General features: G+C 38.8%; 1 protein-coding gene across 7 annotated transcripts in view; it reads right to left on the bottom strand.

Annotated features, from left to right (window-relative positions):
- The window catches only part of PSD3 (pleckstrin and Sec7 domain containing 3), a 597,461-nt gene that overhangs the window by 44,892 nt on the left and 527,455 nt on the right, over nt 1-25,114 (bottom strand). For all 7 annotated transcript variants that reach the window (XM_066380473.1, XM_066380474.1, XM_066380475.1 and 4 more), the window contains 2 exons: nt 8,366-8,523; nt 5,574-5,718 (listed from right to left, as the gene is read on the bottom strand). In XM_066380473.1, coding sequence (XP_066236570.1) covers nt 5,574-5,718; nt 8,366-8,523 — 303 coding nt within the window. The remainder of the gene's footprint in view (nt 1-5,573; nt 5,719-8,365; nt 8,524-25,114) is intronic.

Here is a 25,114-nt window from a genome sequence, read left to right as displayed (position 1 = left end):
AGAGAAGAAGAAAGAGACTCAAAAATTTAAAAAAATGAGATAGCCCTACAGGAATTATCTGACTCCATCAAAAAGAATAACATAAGAATAATAGGTATAACAGAGGGAGAAGAGAGAGAAAATGGAATGGAGAACATACTCAAACAAATAATAGATGAGAAGCTCCCAAGCCTGTGGAAAGAACTAAAACCTCAAATTCAAGAAGCAAACAGAACTCCTAGTTTTCTTAACCCCAACAAACCTACTCCAAGGCACATCATAATGAAATTGGCACAAACCAACGGCAAAGAAAAAATTCTCAAGGCAGCCAGGGAAAAGAAGAATACAACATATAAAGGAAGGCCCATTAGATTATCATCAGATTTCTCAACAGAAACTCTACAAGCTAGAAGAGAGTGGACCCCAATATTTAAAGTCCTGAAAGAGAGGAACTTTCAGCCACGAATACTATACCCATCAAAGCTATCCTTCAAATATGAAGGAGAAATAAAAACATTCACAGATACAGAAAAGATGAGGGAATTTATCATCAGAAAACCCCCACTCCAGGAATTACTAAAGGGGGTTCTCCAAACAGATACAAAGAACCAAAAAAAAAAAAAAAAAAACAAAGCCACAAGTAAAAGCTCCAAGAAGAACACAATAAAACCAAATTTAAACTGTGACAACAACAAAAAGAAAGGGGGGGAGAGGATGGAGATTACCAGTAGCAAAGGACGATGGAGTGCAAAAGTACTCACAAAATAGTGTGCTACAATGAACAGGGTAGGAACCCTTTTCATTACTTAAAGGTAACCACCATTGAAAAAACCACCACAGAAGCACATGATTTGAAAAAGATAGCAACAGAGGAAAGATGTATGGAATACAACCAAATAAAAGCAAAAGATAGAAAAAGGAAAGAGAAGAATCAAACAAGACACAAAACTAACAGAAAGCAATCTATAAAATGGCAATAGGGAACTCACAAGAGTCAATATTACACTAAATTTAAACAGATTAACTCACCAATAAAAAGGCAGAGTAGCAGAATGGATTAAAAAAGAAAATCCAACTGTATGCTGCCTACAAGAAACTCATCTAAGTAACAAGGATAAAAACAAATTTAAAGTGAAAGGCTCAAAAACAATACTCCAAGCAAATAACATCCAAAAAAAGCAGGTGTAGCAATACTCATATCTGATAATGCTGATTACAAGACAGCAAAAGTACTCAGAGACAAAAATGGCCATTTCATAATGGCTAAGGGGACACTGAATCAAGAAGACATAACAATTCTTAATATATATGCAGCAAACCAAGGAGCACCAAAATATATAAGACAGCTACTTATTGACCTTAAAACAAAAACTGACAAAAATACAATCATACTTGGAGACCTCAATACACCGCTGATGGCTTTAGATCGGTCATCCAAACAGAGAATCAACAAAGATATAGTGGCCTTAAAAAAAACACTAGAACACCTGGATATGATAGACATCTACAGGACATTTCTCCCAAAGTGACTGAGTATACATTTTTCTCCAGTGTACATGGATCATTCTCAAGAATTGACCATATGTTGGGCCACAAAAACAACATCAGCAAATTCAGAAAAATCGAAGTTGTACCAAGCATATTTTCTGATCATAAAGCCTTGAAACTAGAATTCAACTGCAAAAAAGAGGAAAAAAATCACACAAAAATGTGGAAACTAAACAACATACTTTTAAAAAATGAATGGGTCAAAGAAGAAATAAGTGCAGAGATCAAAAGATATATACAGACAAATGAAAATGACAATACGACATAGCAGAATCTATGGGATGCAGCAAAAGCAGTGATAAGAGGGAAGTTCATATCACTTCAGGCATATATGAACAAACAAGAGAGAGCCCAAGTGAACCACTTAACTTCACACCTTAAGGAACTAGAAAATGAAGAAAAAAGACAACCCAAAACCAGCTGAAGAAAGGAGATAATAAAAATCAGAGCAGAAATAAATGAATTAGAGAACAGAAAAACTATAGAAAAAATTAATAGAACAAGGAGCTGGTTCTTTGAAAAGATCAACAAAATTGACAAACCCTTGGCAAGACTTACCAAGGAAAAAAGAGAAAGAACTCATATAAACAAAATCCAAAATGAAAGAGGAGAAATCACCATGGACACCGTAGATATACAAAGAATTATTGTAGAATACTATGAAAAACTTTATGCCACTAAATTCAACAACCTAGAAGAAATGGATAAATTCCTAGAACAATACAACCTTCCTAGACTGAGTCAAGAAGAAGCAGAAAGCCTAAACAGACCTATTAGTAGAGAAGAAATAGAAAAAACCATTAAAAACCTCCCCAAAAAGAAAAGTCCAGGCCCTGACGGCTACACCAGCGAATTTTATCAAACATTCAAAGAAGACTTGGTTCCTATTCTACTGAGAGTCTTCCAAAAAATTGAAGAAGAAGCAATACTTCCAAACACATTTTATGAGGCCAACATAACCCTCATACTGAAACCAGGCAAGGATGGCACAAAAAAAGAAAACTACAGACCAATATCTCTAATGAATACAGATGCTAAAATACTAAACAAAATACTAGCAAATCGAATACAACAACATATTAAAAAAAATAATACATCATGATCAAGTGGGATTTATCCCAGAATCTCAAGGATGGTTCAACATACGTAAAACGGTTAACGTAATACACCATATCAACAAAACAAAGAACAAAAACCACATGATCTTATTAATAGATGCAGAAAAGGCTTTCGATAAAATACAACACAATTTTATGTTTAAGACTCTCAACAAAATGGGTATAGAAGGAAAATATCTCAACATGATAAAGGCCATATATGATAAACCATCAGCTAACATCATATTAAATGGCACAAAACTGAAGGCTTTCCCCCTTAAATCAGGAACAAGACAGGGTTGTCCACTCTCTCCACTCTTATTTAATGTGGTACTAGAGGTTCTAGCCAGAGCAATCAGACAAGACAAAGAAATAAAAGGCATCCATATCGGAAAAGAAGAAGTAAAGGTATCACTTTTTGCAGATGATATGATCCTATACATCGAAAACCCCAAAGACTCCACAAAAAGACTACTAGAAACAATAAGCCAATACAGTAAGGTCACAGGATACAAAATTAACATACAGAAGTCAATAGCCTTTCTATATGCCAACAATGAAACATTTGAGAATGAACTCAAAAGAATAATCCCCTTCACGATTGCAACAACAAAAAAATAAAATACCTAGGAATAAACATAGCTAAAAATGTAAAGGACTTATATAATGAAAACTATAAACCATTGTTAAGGGAAATCAAAAAAGATATAATGAGTTGGAAGAATATTCCTTGTTCTTGGTTAGGAAGAATAAATATAATCAAGATGGCCATATTACCCAAAGCAATATACAAATTTAATGCAATTCCCATCAAAATTCCAATGACATTTTTAAAAGAAATGGAGCAAAAAATCATCAGATTTGTATGGAACTATAAAAAACCCTGAATAGCCAAAGTAATCCTAAAGAAAAAGAATGAAGCTGGGGGCATTTCAATACCTGACTTCAAACTATATTATAGGGCCACGACAATCAAAACAGCATGGTATTGGCAGAAAAATAGACACTCAGACCAATGGAACAGAATAGAAAGCCCAGAAATAAAACCACATATATATAGTCAAATAATTTTTGATAAAGGGGCCAACAACACACAATGAAGAAAGCCTCTTCAATAAATGGTGCTGGGAAAACTGGAAAGCCACATGCAAAAGAATGAAACTGGACTACAGTTTGTCCCCCTGTACTAAAATTAACTCAAAATGGATCAAAGATCTAAACATAAGACCTGAAACAATTAAGTACATAGAAGAAGACATAGGTACTAAACTCATGGACCTGGGTTTTAAAGAGCATTTTATGAATTTGACTCCAAAGGCAAGCCAAGTGAAGGCAAAAATTAATGAATGGGACTACATCAGACTAAGAAGTTTTTGCTCAGCAAGAGAAACTGATAACAAAATAGACAGCCAACTAAATGAGAAATGATATTTTCAAACAACAGCTCAGATAAGGGCCTAATATCCAAAATATACAAAGAACTCATAAAACTCAACAACAAACAAACAAACAATCCAATAAAAAAATGAGAAGAGGACATGAACAGACACTTCTCCCAGGAAGAAATACAAATGGCCAACAGATATATGAAAAGATGCTCATCTTCTTTAGTTATTAGAGAAATGCAAATCAAAACGGCAATGAGATACCACCTCACACCTGTTAGATTAGCTATTATTAACAAGACAGGTAATAGCAAATGTTGGGGAGGCTGTGGAGAAAATGGAACCCTCATCCACTGTTGGTGGGAATGTAAAGTAGTACAACCATTATGGAAGAAAGTATGGTGGTTCCTCAAAAAAACTGAAAATAGAACTACCTTATGACCCAGCAATCCCTCTACTGGGTATATACCCCCAAAACTCAGAAACATTGATACATAAAGACACATGCAGCCCCATGTTCATTGCAGCATTGTTCACAGTGGCCAGGACATGGAAACAACCAAAAAGCCCATCAATAGATGACTGGATAAAGAAGATGTGGCACATATTCACTATGGAATACTACTCAGCCATAAGAAATGATGACATCGGAACATTTACAGCAAAATGGTGGGATCTTGATAACATTATACGAAGTGAAATAAGTAAATCAGAAAAAACCAGGAACTGCATTATTCCATACGTAGGTGGGACATAAAAGTGAGACTAAGAGACATTGATAAGAGTGTGGTGGTTACGGGGGGGAGGGGGGAGAGGGAGAGGGAAAGGGGGAGGGGGAGGGGCACAAAGAGAACTAGATAGAAGGTGACAGAGGACAATCTGACTTTGGGTGATGGGTATGCAACATAATTGAATGACAAGATAACCTGGACATGTTATCTTTGAATATATGTATCCTGATTTATTGATGTTGCCCCATTAAAAAAATAAAATTATTAAAAAAAAAAAAAAAGAAAGAAAGTAATTCAAAGTGTGTGTCCTACTAACCTTGACCCAATTATCTTGGCTTCCTACCTGAATTGTAAAACCCAGTACACTTCATTGTGACCCATTTCAACAACATGCCCTTCCAGGACCAGGTCTCCTAGGTTTCACCCCCGCCCTCCGAAAAGAAAAATATATATATATTTTAAACAGAGACAGAACAAGAGTCAGAGACAGGAATATATAGGGACAGACAGACAGGACGGGAGAGAGAGGAGAAGCATTAAGTTTTTCATTGCGACACCTTGCTTGTTCAGTGATTGCTTTCTCATATGTGCCTTGACCGTGGGGCTACAATAGACCAAGTAACCCCTTGCTTAAGCCAGCAACCTTGGGTCCAAACTGGTGAGCTTTGCTCGAACCAGATGAGCCTGCGCTCTAGCTGGCAACCTTGAGGTCTCGAATCTGGGTCCTCCGCATCCCAGTCCGACGCTCTATCCACTGCACCACTGCCTGGTCAGGCCCTCCAAATATTTAAATACAAATATTTCCAAGGTCAAAGCACTACCAAAATGGTTACCTGAGACAACTTTGTTGTGGTGGCAGGAAGAAGTGGGCGACTGAACTTCTTCTGAGACCCAATGGCTGCTGGGAATGGCGGCGCCGAGAACACAGCCGCCACACAGTTGATTTTGTTTATCCACCCCTGCATCTCTTCCGGACTCCTGCGGAAAACATACATTGACATCAGGGTATTTCTATATCTGAGTGCATCCCACTTTGCCCATTTCTCATTGCTGATTTGAAACGGCACATAAAATCATTTATTCTTCTTGGTACAACTAATCCTGGACAAAACTTCATTAGCAATGAACATTTCCACAGAAATCACCAAGGTAATGAAGGACCCTGGACCTATGATCACCTGCAGCATAAGGCTGCGATTATCCCTTAAGGATACAGAGGGGGAAATAAAGGTAAATCATTTGATAAATATTTATTAAATCCTACTTTCTGTTTAATACTGGGTGAGGTAAAAAATTAATTAAAAAGCTAACTCATCTCTTCCAATCACATATTTGATTTTAAAATCCAACTGAGGGATAAATTGATAGAAGGAACAGAAAAGGGTCGACCCACTTTGGAAAGCAATTTTGACAGTTTACTAAAAAAGGTATCTACAAATTATCACACAATTCAGCAATTCGACTCCTAGGTCTGTACCCAAGAGAAATAATAACAAAGAGGCACAAAAAGATTTGTATGTGAATGTCTAGAGCTGCATTTTTTATAAAAGTCACAAGAAAAAAAATAATTCAAATGTCCATCAACTAGCAAATGAATACACAAAATGTGGTATATATCCACACAGTTGACAACTACCCAGCAACAAAGGATGAAGAGCTGACACACACACTCTGACGTGGGCGAACCCCCCCGAACTTGATGCTCTGTGCAGAAAACCAGACGGAAAAGACCACATACTGTACGATTCCCTTTACAAGAAAGGTCCGGAAAAGGACACACCATAGAGACAGAAAGGAGACAGTGGCCTCTGGGGCCGGCGTGAAAATGTGGAGGGGCTGCAGGATGGGCGCTGGGGGGTCCCTTTGTGGTGACGGAGTTCCCAAACTGAACCGTGGGGTGGCTGCTAAAAATCACTGACGTCACATGGTGCTAGTATCATACTTTAACTTACATACCACAGTCACAGGGTCTAGAACTGACAGCGGTTAATAAATATTTGTGAATTGATAAATGAGTGGTAGAAATAGTCATAAACCAGGACCAATTATCCACCATGGATGTAATCGATAAACAAAATGTTAGCCAATCTAAAATCATTTTCTTTACTCAAAGAGAAACCACACTAACCTGAGACCACATGGGTATCACGCATGGCACTAGGCCTCTCTAATCTGATTTCACCACTCTGTTATTTCAACTGACTGATTTCGGTATCAATTTTATCTGAAGTAATTAGATCTCCTTAGTTATTATATCCGGTATTTTAGATTGAAAATAAAAGAATGTTAGGGAATAGAATAATTTGAAGGACTCTTATTACTAATAGCTATAATTATACAGCTGGCTATAGTTCCCTTTGTGGTGTTAAAACTGTCTTCCTCCCACTCCACAAAAATCCTGTGTAACTTGGATTTCCTTACAACTTTCTCCTCACCGGATGTCAGCAATTTTATACCTTTGCAAGTTCAACATTCACAAATCACTAGAGCACCTGTTCTTGTTCTTATTTCTTTTTTGGAACTTACATTGTGTTGACCAACAACCATGTTCACTACCTTGATGTCAAATTTTGATCCCAGTATCAAATGCAGTCTATTGGCAGTGTTGCGCTGAGAGTGATTCTAAAGTCAAGTTCAGGCTATGAAACGTATGCTGTGAATAATTAGTATTTTCTGTCACAAACACGGATGCTATGCATGCTCCTATTAAAATTCCTGTTCTGAAGGCTCAGTTCTGAAAATCCAGTTTCCCACTTCACAAATCCAGAATTTTCCAGGTAGAATGTTCCACTTCTAATCCAAAGGCTGTCACAGACCCCTTGTTACTTTTTAATTGAATTTACTGGGGTAACACTGTTTAATGAGGTTTCAGTGTACAATTCTCTATCACCTGCACTCTGTATTGTGCGCTCACCACTCCAATCAAGTCTCCTTCCGTCATCATTCATCCCCCTTTGCCCTCTTCTCCCTCCCCCACCCCCTTTCTTTCTTATAACAGACCCTTAGGAAACTAGCACTCTATCCTATTTCCTAGCCCATAACATGATTTCATCTTCTCCTCCTAGTATAATCACAGATTAGAGCTCAGAAGGAGGGAAAAGAGAGAATGCATGGAAATCTACATTTATTGAACAGTTTCTATGTGCCAGACATTGTGGAGGCCCTTTCTACACTTGATTTCATTTAATTCTCACTAGAACCCTGTAAGAGAAACATTATTATCTACACTAGCAACAAGCTGAGGTTCCAAGAGGTTAAATTACATGCTAGGACAAAGAGCCAGGAAATAATGATCCGAACTCGGGTTTATTTTGCTCACTGTTTGATAGACCATGTATACTAAAATACTTGTATTTTATTCATGAGGATATGAAGTTCTAGAGATGAAAGCGGCTGACTAGAAGTCACACGGCGACTTTATGGGGCAAACAAAAAACTCGAACCCAGGGTTTCTATTTCTTTTTCTGTTTCCTTAGGCAGCCAGCTGTCTCTCTAATGCAACCAAACACTTTAACTCCAGCTCAAAAAGTGTCCCCTGCAGATCCTGATTCTCTTTCTCTGTATAAACTGGTGCTATGCAAACTAAAAAAAAAAAAAAAGAAGAAACCAAATCAACAGAACATACTGGGCCTGGAAAAGCAAGACCCTCCAGTCGGCAGTTTTAAGTTTAAGCACGTTCGGTTTCTTCTCGTAGTCGGTGGCCTTGGACGCCAGCGCGTGGTGCACGCTCACGGCATTCTTCAAATCCTCTTCAGACAGAGACTTTTCTGGCTTATATTCATCCTGTGGGCGGATACGACAGAAACAAAGACAAGGTCATGTTCAGATCTCACCTCTATACAACATATAAACGCAAGGAAAAGTTTCAGAATACTCGTGAGGGTGTTCAAAGTGAAATGAATGGTGAGGAAAGACAACTCTTCGCTGCTTCATAAAAGTCATAGAACACGCTGGTGTTTGAAAAGTATGCTCAGAATGAGAAAATATACTTACCTAAGGGGCACTTCTAAAAAAGCTGATACTTCATAAGTAAGGTAAATAGCTAAAGAAGGCCAAAGATAGAATATGTATCATAGACGTTTTGTAGTGATTTGAAATGAAGCTAGGTACACAGTGAGGGTGAATGGTTTCAGGAATAAAGGGACAAATGCAAGAGCTTTCAGATGCCCATCAACAGAATGATACTGGCAGTGAAACCCAGGCCACTGTTTTCTTCGCTCTAAAGATGCTACGTTTCCCTGCTCCTTTCTTTTGAGGATTATTTTAACAAAGAACAATGACCAGCAAAATGAAATAATTTCTCCAGTTGCTCTGAAAGAGGAGGAAATTCAGTTTAATAATCAGAAGAAACCTTAGGTGTTATTATCACAAATTTGAGAAATGGGTAAAATTACAGACTAAGGAAAGTATTATGTATAGATGCAGTTTTATCTTTGGGCATGAACTATACACACAAGTCATAGAATTTAAAGGTCATTATGTATGGCTTCCCTCCAAACATAACTTAACAAGCCAACCAGTAGAATAATAAAGATTTAAAACAAATTTGATTCTATTATTATTATTACTATTATTATTCTACCTAGTTTTCCTGGTGGTGGCAGTGGTATTTGTTGTTGTTATTATTATGATTATATCTAGTGTTTAAAGTCCTCTCTTCCCCCTTCCCGTACTTTATCATATATGATGCTAAACTTGCACTTCTGTAAATAGCACACACATGCATGTACACACGGACACACACAGAGGCACATGTGCGCACTTCACTTTCTAATTAGTAGTAAAAGCCTAAAGGAAGACGCTGCCTATTACCACAGAATAGTTGTATAACTTTTCAAAACAATTACAATTAGATTCTTCCATACCTCTTTCCCCTCCCCTAACCCCCTTCACAAACCAAGCAGTAATTCCAATGTACTATCGCCATCATTGCAGACCGAGTCAGAAATAAACAGCAGCTGTTTATCCTTCATGATCACTGTCAGCGACAGTGCTGAGACAAAAGCTGGACTAATCTCAAATATACAGCAATAGAAAGACTGCCCAAGTTTGTAATATTAAATGATGAGATTTCTACTTTAAGATTGCAACAAGTCTACTTTAGAAACCCGCAGAGATACAGAACTGCTGCTGGCAATAACAGTTTTCTAGACAGGTATGATAACTAAAGAGAATAAAAAGAAATCTTAAAATACAATAAATTTACATGTATCTGTTCTTCTATAATTACCTTTAATGCATAAAAGTTTAATCTACTTATGTGTTAGGGTCTCCTCGCCCTTTCTGAATGAGATTCTTATTAGCGATATAACATTCCAGAGATTCACAAACCTCTTTCCAGGGGAATCGTTGTAGAGTAGGAGTATCTACTAGAGGTAGCATGACTACAAAATCCCCATCAGCCTTATGATTCTGCTAAGATAGAACCACGCATAGATGGCCACCCACTCAACTGAACCGCATGGTTCCAGACAGGAATCTGAGTGGGGAAAAATAACCAGGGCCAAAATTATCTTCACTGAACTGATATGCTACTTCCATTTCCACACATACTGATCTCTAACACCCTGATATTTGAGTTTGCACAGAGATCAGCCTAGAAATTTGTATGCACCATTCTTGATGGTCTAGGTCCATGATTTGGGTTTTTAAAGCTTAATTCCTGCTCATAAGTTTCTTTTGATTAAATTTTCTTGTTGCTTGAATTTAAGATGATTACTTAGTTCTTTTGCTTTTTGTATTTCTTCTCTAATTAAGAGAAGTTAAAGCTATAATTTTTTCTTCTCTAAGTACAGGTTACACATAGTTTAAAAATGAGAGTTTTTATTATTCTCTAGATCAGGGGTCGGGAACCTATGGCTCACGAGCCAGATGTGGCTCTTTTGATGGCTGCATCTGGCTCGCAGACAAATCTTTAATAAAAAATAATAACGTTAAAAATATAAAACATTCTCATGTATTACAATCCATTCATTTCCTACTGCTCATGATCATGATTATGGGTGGCTGGAGCCAATCACAGCTGTCCTCTAGGACACCACCAAATTTTTATTGAATAATGCATAACATACACGGGTCATTGTATGGCTCTCACGGAATTACATTTCTTTAAAAGATTTTATTTATTCATTTTAGAGAGAGGGGACAGAGAGAGAAGCTGAGAGACAGAAGGGGGGAGGAGCAAGAAGCATCAACTCCTATATGTGCCTTGACCAGGCAAGCCTGGGGCTTTGAACCAGCAACCTCAGTGCTCCAGGTCAACGCTTTTACCCACTGCACCACCACAATTACATTTTAAAATATGTGATGTTCATGGCTCTCTCAGTCAAAAAGTTTCCCGACCCCTGCTCTAGATAGTTTGTAGTTTTATTTTATTTTTTTAATTTTTTTTAAATTTTATTTATTCACTTTAGAGAGGAGAGAGAGAGGGAGAGAGGGAGAGAGAGAGACAGAGAGAGGAGAGAGAGACAGGGGAGAGGAGCAGGAAGCATCAACTCCCTGATGTGCCTTGACCAGGCAAGCCCAGGGTTTCGAACCGGCGACCTCAGCATTTCCAGTTCGACGCTTTATCCACTACGCCACCACAGGTCAGGCTATAGTTTTATTTTTTTATCTCTTCTTTGATATGAGTTACGCCAAAGAATGTGTTTCTCAAATTTATTAAAGTACCTAAAGTTTTAGTTATTTATCATTATCTGTTTCTAATTTTATTGGCTTGTGATCAGAGAATGTGGTCTGTAAAATCTATTTTATGTCCTCAAAATTTGTTAAGGTTTTCCAACTATAACTTCGATTCTTGTTAATGCTCCACAAACATACAAAATAAGTTTCTTCCTTGAGGGATGATTGTATATTTATATTTAAGTTTATTGATTCAATTCCTCTTACATTAATTTTTATACCACTTAATCTTCTTAAGACAAGTACATTAATTTCTCTCATCCACTATATCATATTTTAAGTTCCCCTTGCATTTCTAATTTTGTTTTAGATTTTAGTTGCTATGTTGTTTGGTATATTTAAGTTTATGACTGTGATCTTCTTTATAACTACATGCTATTTATTACTTTTAAATGTTCTTTATCTGGTTTGGTGCTTAGTGGAAATGGAAACTTAAAAGGTTCTCTCCCCCATCAAAATGCTCTATTTCTCTACTGCTTGTTTATATCAACAGTATAAAGCTTTTAAAATGGTTTCAATTCCTTGCACCTAACCATTAATTCTAAATTTTGCTGAAATAGTTTAGTATTTTTTATTTTGTAATATTATTAAAATTATCTTGTATTATGTATTTTCTACTGGAAGAAACTTCATTTCGCACTTCAATCACACATTTCCTGAGTTTCTCTTTATTTTTTTAGATTTGATTGTGTCCGTGTTTCACTGCTCACCTACATTCTATTTCTTCTCCATCCTGAGGTTTCTTTTCTCATCCCTTTGACATTTCCTCTTCTCTCAAGTATTTTGCTCAGGTGGGTGATATATATTCTAGTTATTATTTTCAAATATCTTTTGTTTCCTTTGACATGTATAGAACTGGGTATAGAGCTCTTGGTTCCGTTCCTTTCCTATTAACTGGTCTGTAGATGCTATTCTGCTGTTTTCTACCCTCTGGTGTTACAAATTTGCACCTTCTAGTGTTACAAAAGTCTAAAGCCAGTCAGGTTCTTATTTCCTTTTCTTATACTTGCAGTTAGGTGTCTCAAAGGGGTTTCTTTTTATCCTTAGAATTCAGAAATTTTTGCTAGGCTATGCCTTAATATTCTCATCCATCCAGTCTGGAACTAAAATATTTCCATCCTAATCCTCTCTTATATAATCATTCACTTACTTCTAACTGCTGTGCAGAGCATGTGTCAGCACAGATTTATAGTCTCCAGATACAGCTGTACCCAGTGTCAACCTACAATTCTTTTAACTGTCCACATAATTGCTCTGTTCCATTCCACCAAATGCCCACCATTCTTTACAATGTTCCTACTTTACCACAACTGTGGTTAAGAACATGGGTGTCTGGAGTTAGAATCAGCTAGGTTCATGTGACTAGTTCTGATATGATACTTAAAGTTTCTGTGACCTTAGACAGGCTCATTGAGTTCATTAGTCCTTGCTTTCTCTGATTAAGTAATGATGATACCTTCCTCACAGAGGATGAAATTAAATGAGATACTGTGTTGTTGTTTTTTAACTCAATGTTTTACAGCATATAGTAAGCACTCAAATGCCAGGTAGTACAATTTCTAATAATAACTTCTTAGTAGAATATAAGTTTGACCTTGTATTTTATAAGGTCAGTCTTATAAATATCAAACTTTCTGTATATATAACCTATAAACAGCTATATTTTGTGACCACCTTTATCTTTTTTCTTCCTAAAACAGTGAAATCTTGATCAAGGCTAATACTATCTTCTCAGATCAACCTCCATCAACCTTTCCTAAGATTTTATTTCATTGGTTATTATATTTCTTCTATATTTTTAGTCATTCTCTACCTACTGGCTTTTTCACTGTAGCCTATCAAGACAGTCAAGACCTCTGTAAGATAAATAGCCCCTCCTCAATACTGATTTTTCCTCTAGCTGTCACCTCTCTGCTTTTATGCATGAGTTAGTAGTCCACATTAGCTGTTATAATACATTAATTTCCAGTTTACTTTCTAACCCACTGAGATCTGGAGTCCGTGTCTACACTTCATTGAAACTGCTCTGACAATGTCGACAAGGTCAACAATGACTTCCTAATTGTAAAACTCAATAGATTTTTTTTTTTAGTTCTTACCTTCTAGCACCCAAGGGAGTCAACAATATTCTTGGAATTTTTCCTTGACTTCTTACAATACTCTCCTGGTTTCTCTCCTACCTCTCTGACCATGACTTTGCTATCTCCTCTTCAGCCTGTCCTTCAGATGTTAGTTCTGCCATTGGCTTTATCCCTTCTCATTCTATAGGTTCCCTTTGGGATGATTACAACTACTGCTATTAGTTAAACTCCCACATAAATTGTGATGTCTAACAAACTACAACAGGTGAATAAGAAACATAATACTAACTGTTTGCTATTAATACTGGATGCTTGGAGCATATTTTCCCAGCTGATACTTTCATTTAAAACCAAGCTTAAAGAAGGATATTCTCAGACTTTTCTAATAATGAAAAGAATTTGACAATGCAACATTTATTATAGCCCTAAGCAAAAACTAACTTATCAACTTGGAAAAATTATACCATTGCTTTTGATTCTAAGGCAGTTTCCTGAACTCTAAGGTACACGGCCAGCTTACCTTACACTGCAAGGACACTTACACAGGATAGAAATGGAGGGCAAGATGGATTTAACTAGGATGCAACCAAAGTCTAGGAATTTTAAGTTTAACAAGCTCATGCTTCTCTAGTTGAGAGTAATATCATTTAACCATTAAAAAAAAAGGCAAAATAGAAACAAAATATGTTTGGGATTCTGAACTCCCACATGGAAATGAAACTCCAAATTTATAAAAAAATGAGTAAATCCCAGGATAGACTGGAAAAATTGGGATTGACAACTGGATAAAAAGAAATGACTTGGCCCTGACCGGTTGGCTCAGCGGTAGAGCGTCGGCCTGGCGTGCGGGGGGACCCGGGTTCAATTCCCGGCCAGGGCACATAGGAGAAGCGCCCATTTGCTTCTCCACCCCCACCCCCTCCTTCCTCTCTATCTCTCTCTTCCCCTCCCGCAGCCAAGGCTCCATTGGAGCAAAGATGGCCCGGGCGCTGGGGATGGCTCCTTGGCCTCTGCCCCAGGTGCTAGAGTGGCTCTGGTCGCGGCAAAGCGACGCCCCGGAGGGGCAGAGCATCGCCCCCTGGTGGGCAGAGCGTCGCCCCTGGTGGGCGTGCCGGGTGGATCCTGGTCGGGCGCATGCGGGAGTCTGTCTGACTGTCTCTCCCCGTTTCCAGCTTAAAAAAAAAAAAAAAAAGAAAAGAAATAACTTTATCCTAAAGAGTTCATTTTTACATCTTTATTTTTCACTGCTTAAAGTAGAAGATAGTGTTTAAATGATAAAATTGGGAAGAAAATAAGGGATATATTATTGTAATCAAATCATTTCAACTCTAAGACGCTTGGCTGTGCAAATTAAATGTGAAACAGAGAGCAAGATAACTGCAATCAATTCTCCTATAGGAAAAGAAAATGCTCCATGACATCCAATTACTGTCCATTCTCTCAAACAAATGAAGGGTGAAAATGATACCTAAACACGTTACTCTCCTCTATGTTCACCTTCACTCCACATCTTTTTTATTAGCATGATTCATCAGAGCATCCCACCACCTGAATAAGCACCAAGAATATGATTTCAAAACGCTATTTAAATTCATTTAAAGCATGAAATAAATGGTTTCCCCCCAAAAAAACTTTTATTAAACCTCTTGTGATACTGAATCATAACACACCAACACAAAAAATCATCTACACAGGCACAAATAATTGGCATCAATCTGAATATCTGTAGTTTCAGGTGAATATAAAGTCCAATTTGGAAAGTGACCAAATCTCAGTTGAAATTCATCAACATCAATTAAAAACACGTTCTTATTCCTTATTCCAGTTTTCAAAGTATTATTTACTTCATGTCTTATTAAATAGGTGTCATTGCTATACCTAATTTAAAACAATTTAAAACAATGTTGAAATTGTCCTTTTTTTCCTCCTGCTTGAACTATAGTCAAGTTTTATTTTTTAAATTACAATATTACATTAGTTTCTGGTGTACAACCTAGTGATTACACATTATATAACTTACTAAGAGATCGTCTTGATAAGCCTCGTACCCGTCTGACGCCACACAGTTGTTAGAATATCATTGACTGCATTGCCTGTGCTGTACTCACATCCTCATGACGACTGGTACAGAATCGTCATTTTGTACTTCTTACCTACCCCTTCAGCTTTCTCACCCACTGATTTCCACGGAGAGGCCACAGGCAGCAGAACCGGGAAAACGTTCTTGCTTGAAGCTGTGAGGCTACTTATAAAACTGTCAGCAACGAAAGTAAACTGGATCTTAAACTGTCTATTAATTCCTAATTTTGAAAAAAGGCATTAAAAGTATTTTCATAATTTGATAACTATAAAAAAATTTTAAAGGTATTTCTGGTTAGATATCTTTCTAAAAATCATTTAGCTTTATTTTTCTTTCCTGGGGAGCACAGAGAGTGCTGTTATTTCCACAAATCTGAAAGCGAGGAGTAAAAGCAAATCAAATGGAAGGCATGTTTTGCCCATCACGTAACTAATCATGTATCTGGAAATCATCTATTTATAGAATTTCAAACCTGAAAGAAACCTAAAGTATCATTTCACCTCATTTTCTCATGTTTGTAGGTAAGCAAATTTAGAGTCAGAAAAAATGTCCTATATCACTGTACGAAGGAAAATTTAAGAAAGAATATGCGAGTTAAAAAAAATCAAAGGATTCAAAACATTGATATTATTTTGTTCAATTAACATGTATTTGGGGCCTTTCTTCCATGTTACAATGATGTGGAGGTATCAGTAGGATGTTCGCTAGCACCAAAATTCTTTGTATCACAACCTAACTAATTTGTGCAGAGAAGAAGCCGTTACAGACAGGAGAGGACTGGAAGGACTTGTTCTGCTTTCTCAGCAAGGCCCCGGACCTCAGCCAGGCACAGGAAATTTTCCAGGGTAAACCTGGTGCGTGAACCCGGGAGTTAATGATTTATCTTTTTAATGATTACGCGGCTGAACTGGAAGAGAGTAGCAGATAAGCATCAGCAGCTCCTCAGGACGATGACAGGATTCCTTGACTCAGTATCTGCAAGTTAAGCCTTAAAGTTTCCAAGCAGAAGACAAATGTCAGCGCCCTTTCCAACTTCTTCCGTATTTCTACCTAATACGGCGACCAGAGTGTTTACTGGTGAAAGGAGACTTTCTGCCGTCCTCTCAGTTGCAGGTTCTCTCCAACATTCTGTTAAAGGCTGCACTCGTCACTGCCACTGCGTTGCTGTGTCTGTCCATCAGCCACCCTTCCACCCCTCAGTTCAGAACCCCATGAGACCAAATTAGAGTCTAATTCATAGTCACCTCTACAACTTTCACATGAGTGGTGTGGGTACACTTGTTACTGACGGGAAGGAGGGAAGGAGGGGAGGAGGGAAGGAGGGAAGGAGGGAAGGAGGGAAGGAAGGGGGCTGGAGGGGAGAGGAAAGTGCTGCTGAGGGAACAGAGCAGCAAACAGAAAAGGGGCTTCTTTTCTGGACCCATTTCCCAAAGCCCTGCATCAACTCATGCGGGACAAGTTCTGTTTTAAAAAATGTTATTTATTAATTTTTAGAGAGAGCGGGAAAGACACACACACACACACACACACACACACACACACACACCAATTTGTTGTTCCACTTATTTATGCTTTCATTGGTTGATTCTTGTATGTGCCCTGACCGGGGATCAAACCTGTGACCTTGGAGTATAAGGACAATGCTCTAACCAACTGAGCTACCTGACCAGGCTGGGCAAACACATTCTTTAGGAATAAACCAGTTTCTGTCTGCTAGGTGTAAGAATTGGAATTGTGTTTTAAAACAGAAACCTTCAGAGCATAGACTTTGTGTCTTCAACCCTAGAGACAAAGCATGTCTCCAACTGTAATGTCTTCTTATAAATTCGTAGTTTTTGCCGTGGCCAGTTGGCTCAGCGGTAGAGCATCGGCCTGGCGTGCGGGGGACCCGGGTTCGATTCCCGGCCAGGGCACATAGGAGAAGCGCCCATCTGCTTCTCCACCCCTCCCCCTCCTTCCTCTCTGTCTCTCTCTTCCCTTCCCGCAGCCAAGGCTCCATTGGAGCAAAGATGGCCCGGGCGCTGGGGATGGCTCCTTGGCCTCTGCCCCAGGTGCTAGAGTGGCTCTGGTCGTGGCAGAGCGACGCCCCGGAGGGGCAGAGCATCGCCCCCTGGTGGGCAGAGCGTCGCCCCTGGTGGGCGTGCCGGGTGGATCCCGGTCGGGCGCATGCAGGAGTCTGTCTGACTGTCTCTCCCTGTTTCCAGCTTCAGAAAAATACAAAAAAAAAAAAAAAAAAAAAAAAAAAAAAAAAAAAAAAAAGAATATTGTGACAGCACACTAAATTTTTAGATAACAAATGGATTTTTTTACTGTCAAAAGACATGGGAAAAGCAAATATATTCAATTTTGAACAATTGTTTTCTAGACCCTAGAGATAAAAGACATTAGAAGAGTCTCAAGAACCTGGTCTGGGGAATAATACAATAATCAGGATATTGAGTGCCATGTACTGACCAGCCACCTACAGCCACTATGCTTACTTGTTCATCTATTTCTTTATTTTTCATTTATCGTGTTGACATGGTTTCAAGTATCCCACTCAATATAACACCCTCTACACACTGCATCGTGCCCCCTCATGTCCCATGCCAAATCTCTTTCTACCACCTTTTCCCTTCCTTGCCCCCCCCCCCCCCACCTACCTCCAACCCCCTTTCCCTCTGGCTGTTGCGACCCTGTTGTCTGTATGTGTTAGGTATATAAGATTTTGGCTGATCTCTTCACCTTCTTTGATCCCGTCCCCTCTTCCTCCTTCCCTGTGACAGCTGCCATCTGTTCCCTGTGACCCTGACTCTGTTTCTATTTAGTCCCTCAGTACAATTTATTTTAAGGTAACAAAGCTCAGCTTTGTAATAATCCGACCTGTAACAAAAATACCATCATAGAGCTTATAACAAAATAGTTTCAAGAAATAGCAAGAGACAAGCAGGCTCAGACACAAAGCCCACGACAGAAACCAACAGAGAACTTCTGAGGCTTTGGCTGGGGTATTTGGATAGCATATTGACTCATTCTCAGTTAACAGAGAGATATGAAGTTATTATCCATTGTCAACGATGGTAGATCATCAGGACCAACAGGAATTTTATCACTTTATTATCAATTCATAGCAATTTCAAAATTTTGAAGCACATATGAACTGTTACATTAAAAAGATAATATTAGACTTCTCTGCTACGAACACTTAATATTCCAATAATAATAGTTATCAATAGGGTACAAGTTTCTTAGCCATGAGCCTGGGCTGAAGGGACTGCTTGATTAGAACCAAAGAAGGATAAGAGTTCATTCTTACTTAGCTGAAAGACAGACAAAACCGCTCTATCATAAATGCCCTAGTGTACTCTACCTCAGAGTTCCAGAAATGGGTTAAGTTATTCACCCAACTTTACTTTATTCTATTCACCCTATGTTTTTCCCAGTCCTCACCAACATCTGGTTTAAATCATGTCACTAACCATTCACTGCAGAAGACTGGTCTTCTCATCTACACTGTAAACCCAAGCTTGTTTAGGGGGTCGATACCGTGTTATTTCTCAAATAGCTCCGATGTGACCTTTTGTGAATGGTTCTGACATTATTATTGCTATACTCTGTGGATTTGCTATTTGCTTGAAAGTCAGAGGCAAATGTGACTAAGTAACACAAGCAAGGGGGCCTGAAAGAGAAGTGAGGTGGGCATGAGGAACCATGTGTGCCAGCTGCAGAGCCAAAACAAGAGCTTGGGTAATGCCAGAAACTGTCCAGGGGAAAGGAAGAAAGGAAAGGACTTACTTCATTTTAGAGAGAAATCAATAATGGAAAAGAAAAGGCATTCAGTAGAAATGAGATAGACTCTGGGGATCTGTTATTTACAAAAGTCACACACATTTGCAGCAGAAAAGGGGCAGTGGAGGGAAGATCCAAGTCAAACCTTCTGTTTTTTCTGCCTCCGTGCCTCTACCTCTCACTCCACCCTCACTTCCACGCCCAGCCGTCCACTGCAGCTGCTTTACCATTAGCATCCTTGTTGCTGAAATCAAGAGGCACTTCCCAATTCCTATCTTACTTAACCTTTTTACAACATGCAACATTCTACCATGTCTTGATGGCAGTGTCTGTCTGTCCCTCTCCGTCTGATTTCTTCCTGGCTCTGGTCACTTACTGTTCAGGCTCCTTCACTGTCTGTTCCTCGTCTGGCACATACAAAGGTTGGTGCTCCACGGGTTCTCTCCCCCATCTTCTCACCCTTCGACTCTGAGTGCCATCATCTACTCTCATGGCTGGAATGACCAACCATTTCTTCGTGACTCTCCAGATCTGTATTTCTAGGATCCCTATTCAGCTCTAGATCTGAATATTCATAACTGCTTATTGGACAGATCCATTTATTATTCTACAGCTACCTTGAATTCAACACTGCAAAATGAACTGTCCATTGAGACCATGCTCTTCCTTCCCATAGCCTCTACCACAGTTCAAGCAAATCTGGTCTCTATGTCTCTGACAGAATCTGCTTCCAATCCATTCTCTATCCTAGAGCCAGACTAAACTTTCTCAAATACAGATCTGATTATATCACACCCCATTCAAAACTTCAATAGCTCCACATTGCTCCAAGGTAAAAATCTCAACTTCTCAACATGGCTTCCTAGGCTCTGCACATCTGCCTAGGACACCTTCACACTCCACTGACCCAGTAGCTCATTGAATGTGCTGGGGTTTCACCCATCGGCGCATCCACAGATTCCTCCCTGTCTGTATTCTCTGTATGGCTAACTTCCATTTGTTTTTTTTAGTGTAGGCTTCAATATCATTTTCTTCATAAATTCCTCCACAATCATCCCTTCTTTTTCTGAGTTTCAGTTTCATGTCCTTACAAATGCGTTTCCATAGCATACTGCCCTCTTTGTAGCACTTATCAGATTGCAGTGAAATGGTTTGTATTTGTTGCTCTCTTCATATGGAGTGTAAGCTCCATTAGGGAATATGTCTTGCTCACAGTCATTTCTCCAGTGCATACATTTGGAACAAAGTTCAGCTGAGAACACATGCTCTGGTCTCTTTTGAGAGTCAATCTGAGAGCGAAACCTTTAAGAACAGGTTCTTGGTCCTATTATCTTTGTATCCACACACCTGGGATAGCCCCTACCCACAGTACGCTGAAGTCATTGCCAAACTAAATTAAGTTAGTCTTGGGCTAGAGGAAAAGTGGGTCCTTTCTCATGATCTCTGACCCAAATAGTAAAGGACTGGCTAATGGGGAGAAGGAGAGAAAAAGGTGACTATACTTGTATCCCAGGAATGTAAATACTGGCATTTCAAGAGCACAGAGGGAGGGCAGTGCGCCACTCCTAGGACACACCTTATCCACAGGCTCTGTGAGAGGGGCTGCCCCTCATGGAGTCCCAGGCTGTCTGAATGCTTTGAGGACTTGGGCATCGGTGGGAGGAGCACACAACCCACACTCAGTGTCTGAAACTCCTTCAGGGAAGAAAACTGCTTCTTTTGTAAAGTGGACAGTTTATGACACTGTGACGCCATCTATCCCATTTTCACAATATAGTAGTTATTTGAAACAAATTTTCATGTTTCTACCACCTGCTATTTCCCATTCATCCTATAACCCAAACATAAAAGGTTGTTTGGCTATTCTTTGAACATGCCCTTTTCTCTCAAAATGTTAATTTTCCCCTCTCCAGCTAAATGTTATTTATCACTTTGCCTGCCTAGCAAACTCCTGCTCAGTTCTGGATATAAGAATTCCTCAGGGAGGCCTTCTCTGACCTTTGCAATCACAATTAGGGAGCCCTATTCAGTAAGACATTCTCATTCCTCCGTCAATTTATCCCATTGTGTGATGAATGTTCAATTTACCTGCTCCTTTATCTTGTTTTGTAAGCTCTATGTAGGCAGAGACTGTGTCTCAGTCATCAATGGAAGCCCAGTATTTACCACTGTGCTTGACATGTGATGAACTCTACATGGTTATATGAGGATATAAACCCCAAACTGTACAAACCCTCAACTGCCTCGCAACATAGCATACCATATTCTCCATGTATAAGATGCACCCTTTTCCAAAAACTTTGGGGTCTAAAAACTGGGTGCGTCTTATACAGTGGTTGTGGCATTTGAAATGCCATAGAAAGAACTGAGGACGAGGCAATACATGAAGACAGTGATTCATCATCAGACATAGATGAGGACAACCTAATGGATGGGAATTTTGACAGTGATGAGTTGTATGAATTTTATGATGAATAAAACTTGAGTTCAATCACTTTATGTAATACAAATTTTTTCAAATTTTGGGTCCCCAAATTAAGGTGCGTCTTATACATAGGGAAATACGGTAATTACATAATTTACTTTTTGTGGCTATCCTGACAGATTAGGACTCCAGCAAGGTTAAGGATTAGCCAGCAGTGGAACATGAGAAGCCCTCCGTAGGGCACAGCCTGTTCCAGTACTGAGCCTTCTGCACACTCCATAATTCAGAGGTAATTCGAGGAAGTCTAAATACCTAGCACTGCTGTTTCTAGTGAGCAGCTCAACATCTCAAAAGTCCCTTTGAGGCAAAATTCTGTGTAGCGGCAGACAGCACCCTGTTAACTTTACAAGTGCTTGGCATTTTCAGATGTACACATTTTCATATTTATATTGCCTAACTTGATGCTTTTTAAATTTTATAAATCAGAAAAAAACGAATTAAAAAAATCAGAGTAGATATATCCATACAAAAACCTGGCCTGCTATATGATTCAGCTTCACTGACTGAGGAGCCAGTCTCTCGGATCTGTGTGAAGTTTCTGAGAACAGATACTGGTTGATTACTAAAGATTTCAAGCACTTGTCACATTTTTTTTCAACCTCTTCTTTTTCTTTTCTTTTAACAGGTGTTAACAACAACTTTATTGTCAATAGAATAGAGGCAGGATAAAAACATGGCTGCCCTTTTTCAGACCTACGCTCATCCTAAGTAGAGATTTTACAGCAATGCTTGCATTTATATTCAAATGAAACAGCAACTGGATAGAGGCCACAGGTCTAGGCTGTACTTGCCTACGCAAATGCATCATTTCCTTGGTGTCCTATGTTTCGTTGTATAAAAGGAGTTTCACCCAACTTCCCCTAAATCCACACCTGCCACATTCTAGCGGTACCAAGAATATGGAGATGAGACCTAATTTTGGAGCCCTAGTCCAAACTGCTGTTGAAGCTCCTTGGATGACAAAGTTTACTTTCTACTGCCCATGTCAGTTCTTCCTCTTCTCTATCTGGATGAGTCCAACTCAACTCAACTCATTTACCTGACAGAGAGGACAAAGAGAGAGGAGAAGCTGATGAATTGGACACAGCATCTCTCTTCGTTGAATGCAAGAGTATTTCTCTCTTCCCAGGCTCAGCCTGGGATGGAGTGGGTGGAAATCCTGTGGCTAGGTATTATTCAATGACGTGGTTTTGCCAAAGACAGCCATGCCCCTTATAGAGATTTTAGATAAATTGAAAGAGTAAGCCAAAAAATAGGATTTATGCAGGGGAAACAGCTGTGATGTGTGAAATTTACCTTCAAAGGTTGTTCCCTGCAGAGACAAGGCTAGCTGAAAGGACTAATGTGGACCCAGCATGCACACACACATGCTGTTTTGGAGGAGACCAAAGCAGCTGACTTATAAATGAGAAGCTACGTGGATTCCATAGCAAAATAAAGACAATGCAAGATACCTGGCCACCTTCAGAAGCATGGATATCTCATAATATCAACAAATTACTATTTTTCCCATTGTTTTGTCCCTCAAAGTAATGTGTGCATTTTAGTAGGATGCCATGAATCATTTTTCTTTCTTTTTTTTGATAATTTCTGAGTTTCAACTACCTCCACACCTTTCTCTGCAAAGGCTATTTACCCACAAAGAGCGCTCTGGTCCAAAGTGAAGCACCCCATGCTCCAATATTCCTTATCTAATCCAGTCCAAAAGGAATAAAAAAAAAAGAATTTGTGTTAGATATGGTTCTTCCCAGTCTAGACATCTGAAAAAGTTCCAATAGAGAAATACAACAAGTGAGAATTATAAAAGTTCCTTCCAATGCTGCTCTGGCAACATGCTGAATGTTGATACAGGATTTAATACAGTACAGTCAAGGTCCTTTCAAATATGAAGTTGGGTGAACTCCTAAAAAAGTTTGGTTTTAAAAAAGTAATTCCTGCCTGGCCTGTGGTGGACACAGTGGACAAAGTGTCAACCTGGAACGCTGAGGTTGCTGGTACAAACCTGGGCTTGCCTGGTCAAGGCACATACGACAAGTAAGCAATGAACAACTGAAGTGAAGGAACTCTGAGTTGATACTTTTCACTCCCCCACCCCTCTCCTCTCTCTGTAAAATCAATAAATAAAATCATTAAAGAAGAGAATAATTCCTTCAATTTTATTATACAGGGCATTAATGTTTAAATAAAAATAATCAAATATATTTTTCCCCAACAGTTATCCCTCCATTCCAAAGCAGATTATTGTCTCAGTGGTTCGAGTTATGGATGCCATCTGATTCCGTGCTGCAGGTGGCACCCTAAGGGAAGGACTCCCAGGGAAACACAAGTGTGGAAAGGCACCTACAGAAGTGTGGGAGGTGTGTCAGGGCATGCGTTTGTGCACTCAAAACAAAAAGCTCAAGAATGAATGAAATCTTTTTCTTTAAACATCCAAATATTAAAAGATTAGTGTGGTAAAAAAAGAGGTTGTGGTGAGACAGATAGATATTGTCCTAAACTGCTATTGGGAATGAAAAACCTCATTCAACTTTTCCAGAATTTATAAATGTATCTTAACACAGGCACACCTCACTCTGTGCTTCACTCTATTGCGCTTCCCAGACACTGTGTTTTTACAGATTGAAGGTTTCGGCACCCCTGCAGAGAGCAAGAGTGTCGGTGCCATTTCACAACAGCATTTGCCCACTTACGTCTGTGTCACAGTTTGATAATTCTTGCAGTATTTCATACTTTTCTGTTATTGTATTAGTTACAGCAACCTGTGATCAGTGATCTTTGATGTTACCTGGGCAAGATCCTCTACCAGCAAAACAATTACAACTCGCCGAAGGCTCAGATGATAGCGTTTTTGTGTTTTTTTTTGCAATAAAGTATTTTTAATTAAGGTATGGACATATTTTTTAGACAATGCTACAGTGCTCACAAAAATTAGGGGATATTTTATCGCTTCATATTCATTTTGAAATATTCCCTAATTTTTGTGAGCAGTATATTTTAGTTAATAGACTATAGTGTAGTGTAAACATAACTTTTACATGTATTGAGAAACAAAAATATTTGTGTGATTTTCTTTTGTACAATATTCACTTTATTGCAATGATCTGGACCAAACTGGCAACATTTCCAAGGTATGCCTATACTTTTAAACAGTTCCTACCCTGTCCCTGTGTTCCATAGCAATACCAGTAATCTATCTTTAGGATATAAACAGATATGTGCACAAATATATATATTACACAGTTATTTCCTACTGTGGAAAAACTCTAAGTGAGGATGTCT

The sequence above is a fragment of the Saccopteryx leptura genome, chromosome 4 (assembly GCF_036850995.1).
Source record: "Saccopteryx leptura isolate mSacLep1 chromosome 4, mSacLep1_pri_phased_curated, whole genome shotgun sequence".
NCBI classification, from domain to species: domain Eukaryota; kingdom Metazoa; phylum Chordata; class Mammalia; order Chiroptera; family Emballonuridae; genus Saccopteryx; species Saccopteryx leptura.
Note: the sequence above shows the minus strand (reverse complement) of the source record. Positions and strands in the feature narration are given on the sequence as shown.